The sequence below is a fragment of the Oryza sativa genome, chromosome 1 (genome assembly GCF_034140825.1).
Source record: "Oryza sativa Japonica Group chromosome 1, ASM3414082v1".
NCBI lineage: Eukaryota > Viridiplantae > Streptophyta > Magnoliopsida > Poales > Poaceae > Oryza > Oryza sativa.
The window spans coordinates 28,301,093-28,308,434 of record NC_089035.1 but is presented as its reverse complement, the minus strand read 5'-3'; the positions used below and the strand labels follow the sequence as shown (position 1 = coordinate 28,308,434).

At 42.6% G+C, this 7,342-nt stretch overlaps 2 protein-coding genes across 2 annotated transcripts; one reads left to right on the top strand and one right to left on the bottom strand.

The window, feature by feature from the left end:
* On the top strand, window positions 1-4,929 carry LOC4325911 (tubby-like F-box protein 1). The gene is made up of 4 exons (NM_001401531.1): window positions 1-356; window positions 1,555-1,642; window positions 2,782-2,911; window positions 4,080-4,929. Exons 1-4 carry the CDS (start codon window positions 63-65, stop codon window positions 4,636-4,638), a joined length of 1,071 nt encoding a protein of 356 aa, NP_001388460.1. The 5' UTR covers window positions 1-62; the 3' UTR covers window positions 4,639-4,929.
* A 988-nt stretch (window positions 4,930-5,917) lies between these two features.
* On the bottom strand, window positions 5,918-6,554 carry LOC9272063 (uncharacterized). The gene is made up of 2 exons (XM_026019954.2): window positions 6,250-6,554; window positions 5,918-6,130 (listed from the first exon to the last, which is right to left on the bottom strand). Exons 1-2 carry the CDS (start codon window positions 6,404-6,406, stop codon window positions 6,021-6,023), a joined length of 267 nt encoding a protein of 88 aa, XP_025875739.1. The 5' UTR covers window positions 6,407-6,554; the 3' UTR covers window positions 5,918-6,020.
* Between the last annotated feature and the right edge of the window lie 788 nt (window positions 6,555-7,342).

The following is a 7,342-nucleotide window of genomic DNA, read 5'->3' as shown; positions in this document are numbered from 1 at the left end:
AGTGGAGAGGCGGTACACTGGTGGTGGTGGGGGTGGTGTGGTGGGGGACGCGACGCGACGAGATGCCTCGGGAGACGCCGCCGCCGCCGCCGCCGGAGGGCGGCGAGGTGCACGAGGTGGTGGAGGGGGAGGACGGGCAGGCGGAGGACCAGGAGGAGAGGTGGGCGCGGCTGCTGCCGGAGCTGATGTCCGAGGTGGTGCGGCGCGTGGAGGCGTCCGGGGGCGAGCGTTGGCCCGCGCGGAAGGACGTGGTCTCCTGCGCCTGCGTGTGCCGGCGGTGGCGGGACGCTGCCGTCGCCGTCGTGCGGCCGCCCGCGGAGTCCGGCAAGATCACCTTCCCGTCCTCGCTCAAGCAGGTGAGGAAAGGGGGGGGGGGGGTGATGCCCTTCTGCTGTTTTGCTAAGAGCTCCTATCCCTCGATTGATGGGGGCTTCTGGCCGCTGATTCGAAGTATGGTGGTAGGGAGTGGAAACCCCCATTACGTCGATTTGTTTTAGCAGGTGTCGTTCCTAGATGCGATTTGTTATGTCTCTGGTTGGTGATTTAGAGAGTCCTCTATGCTTTTGATTGCTAAATTTGGAGCCTGCGTCTTTAGGTTCCCTCAGTTCTGGCCATAGGATGCTGAGATCACTTGCTCATGCTATTTTTAGAGGATTATTTAATTTTTGAGGTTTACAAATTTACCTTTTTTATTCGCGATGTTTCGTGGGATTAGTTAATTTGTTTATGTCTAGTCCTAGCTATTTGTTTTTGGAGTAAGTTAACTTTCAATCGATTTTGATACTAGTATTTTTTTTTATAAGAGTTTGTGGATTTAACTTAAAACTAGGCTCGGGAGCAACTAGATTTAGTTAGTACAATGGATGATTTATATCGCACTTGTTCTTTTTATGGCTTTGGCAAAATCACCACATCGTTGGTAGATAGCAGTATAGCACACTGGAGGCTTGGAAGGAAAAACAAACCCGAGGAGGGTCGTCCGCTATGAATGAATAGTTGGAAAATCTTATCACCAGCAGTTTGAATTTTCATGCTTTTGGCTACAGATTTGATGTTAGGACCATATTCCAGCATGTATATAGTCTAGCTTTACTTAGTCCCGTTCTAAGCTCCAACAACATCCAGATTTTTCCTCGATTTCCGTTAGCACGCTTTTCAAACTGCTAAAGATTGTATTTCATGCAAAAACTTTCTATATAGAAGTTGCTATAAAAAATCAAATAAATCCATTTTTTAATTTTTAATAATTAAAACATCATTAACCATGCGCTAATGAGTCTCGTTTTACATGCGCACTTAATCTTCATCCAATAATCAGATTCGAACGGGGCCATATGTGTTTAGCTATTTACTATCCTATCACACAGAGGGTGATTTCACTTATAAGTGGGAGTTTAGTGGCTGAAATTCCCCATGAGATGAGTAGCATAGTTTTGTTTTGGGTGATTCGTCTACGTAGGATTTTAGTTGCAGTCTTGCAGAGGAGTGTCGTAGTTTTGATACACAGTATTTGTATGCAAATTAATCGGAGTTCTTACACCTTTTGTCAAGCAGCCAGGGCCAAGGGAGTTCCCAATGCAATGTTTCATTAAGCGGAATAAGAAGAACTCTACGTTCTACCTCTACCTTGGTTTGACAAATGGTAAGTGTATGACTGTACGTGATGTGATATGAGAACTTCCTTGACTCTCATTTATTTTGTGCTGCATATGTGCAGGCATCAATTTGATTATGTGCATCTAGATAATCAATTTGATTTGCCATCTCAATGTAAGGCATGTGACATGCTGTTTTATGATTGCTGTGCGGGTTCTGTTTTTCTTGGAATTTGTTACTTGTCTGTGGTTGACACTTGATGCCTAGCAGTAGTCAAGTTGAATGCTTTTAGATTTAACTCAAATTCGTTGTGGCTTTAATTGGAGATGCATCGCTTGTTTCTCCTAGTTGATGGCTTGATGTTGACCTATCAACTTTTGGCATGGGCAGTCCCATGCACATTTGCTTCCTGGCTTTCATTTTTTTTCTATAGATTCAAATTATCTGTCAAACCAGCAGAAATGCACAGTATGTTTGCATTCTAGGACCATGTGATATTTTGCATTTGGATCTTTTGGCATAATTGGTATGGGATGGTGGGAGGATAAGGTGGAGGATTGGAGCACCTAATGGATTAGAACCTACAGCATTTTACTTGAATTAGGAACTAATATTGTTTTGTACCTGCCTATTTTTTGTGAAACAACTGATAAGAAATTGATAAGAGATGCCCCTTCGGGATTATGTACTATGTTATGTCCTCATGGGCCAATGGGCCTAGAATATATGGGCCCGAATATACTTAACACTGTTTATTTATTTGGATTGGCTAGTTTGGACATAATTGTTGAAGGGTTTAGCTGAATTATACCAAAGTCTTCGTGTCCTGCAAATAGTGATTAGGGTGACTGGAAGTCTACTTGTTCCATTACATTTGATGGCCTGCTTAGTCAAGTGTTTTCAAATTTCTTTTATTTTGACAATCAGATCCAACAGCACTCAAATTATGTATCTAGAAGCAACATTTTTCTCTCCTTACAGGCTTACACTCAGCTGTTCAAGTGTAACATCTAACATGTGCGGATATGTGTTTTTTTTAAAAAAAAGAAAAAGAAAAAGGATGGGGGTTCTGTCAGTTACACCGTATATTTTTCCTTCTGGTTTTTGTACCAACTGCAATGCCATATGGACTTTTTCACCATCAAATGTGCTTGATGATTAATATATACTTTTTGTATATGATAGCAACTGTGGATAAAGGGAAGTTCCTCATGGCTGCTAGAAGGTTTAGACGTGGTCCCCATACCGAGTACATCGTATCCCTTGATGCTGATGACCTTTCACAAGGAAGCAATGCATACATGGGGAAACTGAGGTGAGGTTCTACATGGCTGCATAGTTCACTCTTAATCATTCTTGCATATTCTGTTATTCATCCTGCTTAGTGCTAACAAATTGGTTGCAGTAATATATTTACAATTAGGGAACATGCTAATGCACTAAAAATATGTATTTAGCTGATCTGCAGATGTTTTTTTTTTAAAAAAAATTGGGTACCCATACCATAAGACAATATAAGCCTTCTGAGTTCTAAATAGTATCTGTTTCTTTACTATCTTGTTTTTCAATGAGGTATTGGACTGTTTTATAGTTCAAATGGTACTCCCTCGTTTTTTATATATGACGCTTGTTAGTTCAATATTGAATTAACTAACGTCGTATATATATAAAAAGGAGGGAGTATATCCTTATGTTGTAAGATTGAACCCCTTAACATGGTGGCATGCTGTGATGCCCCAAGGTCTGAACTGGTTTTAAGTCTATAATCTAAATTCTAACCCCATTTTGGATAGAGTACACACTCACACCAACACACTTGCACTTTCATCCTTTGTGTTCGTGTTCAAGGGTTTGGTTGATACCTTGGACTTTTTCTGTTTTGAGGGATTGATACCTTGGACCTGGTAAGCCTGCAAAAGTAGGCCTTGTTTGGGAAAGACCCGGCCCATCCCCTGGGATTTTAGCCTTGCCAAACAAGGCCACAAGGTGGGACTAATTCACACCCTCATGTGTGGACTTACTCAAACCAGGGTAGGGTGTCACACATGCCTCCTCCATTCCTTGATTTTGTGGTTTGCAACAGTAACAGTCAACATGAATCATAATCCTTGCAATTGACTGCCGAAGTACTTTGCATCCTCATAAATTGCACTTAAAACTGCCGAATGCTTCTATTTTGTCTTAGCCTTTACTCTTTGGGGAGTTTTCAGGCTCTTCAGTTTTTATAACTTCTCTTGTTCCTTTATTTGTGCTCAAAAGTATTTCATTTATTTCCTTGCAATTGATTGCTGTGTAAGTCTCACGGCAGTTCCTTTGAGACATTATTTCACTGTCCTAGATTAGGTTATGGCCTTATTTGATTTGATTCCCCTTATGGTGTGCAGATAATTTGGACTGGTTGGGTATCTGTTGTGTTTTCGTGCTTGTATTGGATTTTTGTTGTCTTAATTTTTATTCATTGGTATTATTGTGCTTCTGTTTAGATCTGATTTTTGGGGGACAAACTTCAAAATATATGATAGCAAGCCACCATATGATGGCGCTAAAGCATCAAGTAGTCGATCCAGTCGGCGTTTTGGAAGTAGAAGGATAAGTCCCCAAGTGTCAGCAGGAAACTATGAAGTTGGACAGGTTTCCTATAAATACAACCTGCTCAAATCCAGAGGTCCTAGGAGAATGTATTGTGCACTTGAGTGCCCTTCAACTCAAGAGACATGGGAAAACTGTCTAAAGACGAAGTTCAGAAAACCCACAGGGAACACAGTTCTAAGAAACAAAGCTCCCCGCTGGCATGAGCACTTGCAGTGCTGGTGCTTGAACTTCCATGGGCGGGTGACAGTTGCATCTGTCAAGAATTTCCAACTAGTTGCTGCTGCTGATCCCAATGATCCTGCTAGCTCGAAGGATGAGGAAACAGTTCTGTTGCAGTTTGGTAAGGTCGATGACAATATCTTCACGATGGATTACCGGCAGCCACTCTCAGCGTTTCAAGCCTTTGCTATCAGCCTCAGCAGCTTTGGTACCAAGCTAGCTTGTGAATAGCAACATAGTTTGATGTCCTCATATTGCCATCTGGTTGTGGTTGTGGATGCATGCCGTTGTGGTTGTTCCCGGCATTTTTCTTCTTTCATTTCTTTCCTTTTTACTCTGGATATCAAGGTACTATTCATATCCTGTTCTTGTGCGGGAAATGTACCATTTTACCAAATGGATTTAGCTCCGAGAAGGAAATTGTGTTGTAAAACTTTTGCTTTTTAAGTGAAAGCAGAAGGCAGTCTGTTGTACATAAGTTCTTGATGAAGTGATGATACCTTTTTTACTTTTGGCTGGACATTTACTCCGTACCTGTATGAATAGATTGGCTCGCTTATTTCTGTCTTTCTGTTATGGCTGTGTTTAGCTCGTGTATCAAATTTTTTTAAGTCGAATTTATTAAGCCTAATTAATCTATTATTAGTAAATATTTACTGTAGCATCATATTGTTAAATCATGGCGTAATTAGGTTCAAAAGATTCGTCTCACGATTTACATGTAAACTGTATAATTAGTTTTTTTTCCACATTTAATGCTCCATGCATGCATGTCTAAACATTTGCTGTGATAGAAAAATTGAAAGTTTGAATTTAAACACGGCCATGTTATCTCGCGTATAAAGGTGTCGGACTGTCGGACCATGAAATTGCACAAGCTTGCTGTAAGACGTCAAAGGACCATACAGGCAAACTTCGGTGATTGTGTGAACAGTGCCTCTCCTGAATGATTTAAGAATATTATTACATCTGAATTAATAGAAGTACTAAGAATTACTTCTTTCGTCCCAAAATATAAGAGATTTTAAGTGGACGTGATATATTCTAATACAATGAATCTAAACAGATGAAATACTTACTCCGTCCTAAAATATAAGGGACATCACATTCACCTAAAATCTCTTATATTTTAAGATTTTGGGACAGAGAGTATTCACTTTTAGATGTGGAATGTTCGGCACAATTCGTTCTATTTGCGTACAAATATGTACTAGTGATTGCAGACAGTGGGGATTAGTACTGGTTAATTTAATACAGAGTGTATGGTTTTGGTCCCAGGTACTGTAGAACATTAGAAGTCAGAAGTCCAGCATGCGTGGTTGGAACGGTAGGCTATTTCCACAGAAAATGAAAGCGACGAGATGAAGTGATGAACTAACGGCCATACTTTTCCATGTCAGAATGAATCGTAGGCAAACACGTTAGACCCAGGATCAAATACTCACCCCTAAAACGTGGCAGAGGTTCCAGGCAAAAAGGCGCTGCTCCAACGCATCGAACAAAAGAGAGATTAAGCTAGAAAAGGCGATCAGATCATCATCATCATCATCGAACTACATATCTGTAAGACTAAAGAAAAAAGGGTGTTGCTACAAAGATGTACTAGGTGATCATCAGTCGGCGGAGCTGGCTTTCCCGACCTCCGCCTCCAGCGTCTCCATCTGCTGCTCCAGCCACCTGAGCCTCTGGTTCATGCTGTCCAGCCTCTTCCGCGCCGCCTCGTCTGCCATGCCAAGACGCACCCAAAAAAAGAAGAAAAAAAAATCAAATTCCTCAACCATCCATCCATTGGTTACAACTTACAAAATGCTTTCGCTACTCGAGCGGAGGCTTCGCACATGCCTAGCTGCGCGACGAATTGCGACATGGCCACCTCCTGCCCACCGTCGGTGGCGGTGAGGCCGGCCTGCGGCGGCGGAGGAGCCGCACGCGGGTCCTCGGCGTGGGGTGGCAGCTTGGCCGACGACGATCCCCCTCTCTTCCTCCCGAGCATGGCCATAGCTCGTCTTAGCTAGCTTGACCGTACCGATCGATTGATCGCGCGAGGGTGGGTGGCCGGCCGGCCGGCGATAAGCTTGCCACTGGCGAATGAATGAGACGGAGCTTGTTGCTGGAGGCGACTGGGAGACGTGCTGATCCCTCCGGCTAGCTAGCTAGCGGAGGCCCCCGCTTATGTACGTACGACACGCGCGGCGCACGGTCAGACTTGGAGGAGGGGTTGGGCCGGAGGCTCCGCCTGTGGCCACATGTATGTGCGATGCGGGTCGGGACTGGGGTCGCGCGCGCCCGCGGGGTCAAGCGTCTCCGGTCGAGCGACACGGACACGGTACGACGACCGAAACCCAATCTCGTCGCGGTGGCAGGCTGGCAGCTACTACCGCTCCCTCTATACTTACAAAATATAAATATAAACAAACCTAATAACGTATGATATTTTATACTCTCTCTGTTTAATATTATAAGTTATTTGACTCCTTTTCCTAATTAAACTTTGATAAATTTGATAAAGTATATCAAAAAATTTAACAATATATAAAATATTAAATTAGTTTTATTAAATTTAGCATTAAATATATTATGATAATATGTTTATTTTTATGTTAAAAATTCGATTATATTTTCTATAAATTTAAATAAATATAAAAAAGTTTAACTAAGAAAAATCAAACGACTTAATATAACACAGATAAAAGATCGCACAACGGGTCGCACTGGACAGGAAGGCCAGGGCCGAAAGATTCCCGTGAGAAATGGATAACCGTTTACGCGAGATTCTCCGGTCTTTTTACGTAACCGGCCGGTCGAAAGGGATCGCCTCACGTGAACGGTCACAGCCTCACAGGTGCGTATAGTAACCACGCAGTTGCGCGATTGCTTAGCCTTCAGGTTTGCTGACTTGCACGTCTGTACGTGTAGTAGAGCGTGAACAAACGGA

What these genes read in the sequence shown, in the direction of transcription:
- LOC4325911 (NM_001401531.1), top strand. Translation starts at nt 63, where the DNA reads ATGCCTCGGGAGACGCCGCCGCCGCCGCCGCCGGAGGGCGGCGAGGTG. An exon ending in TCCCGTCCTCGCTCAAGCAG is followed by an intron (nt 357 to 1,554) that starts GTGAGGAAAGGG and finishes TTTGTCAAGCAG; the next exon opens with CCAGGGCCAAGGGAGTTCCC. An exon ending in GCATACATGGGGAAACTGAG is followed by an intron (nt 2,912 to 4,079) that starts GTGAGGTTCTAC and finishes GCTTCTGTTTAG; the next exon opens with ATCTGATTTTTGGGGGACAA.
- LOC9272063 (XM_026019954.2), bottom strand. Translation starts at nt 6,406, where the DNA reads ATGGCCATGCTCGGGAGGAAGAGAGGGGGATCGTCGTCGGCCAAGCTG. An exon ending in GCAATTCGTCGCGCAGCTAG is followed by an intron (nt 6,131 to 6,249) that starts GCATGTGCGAAG and finishes TTGGCATGGCAG; the next exon opens with ACGAGGCGGCGCGGAAGAGG.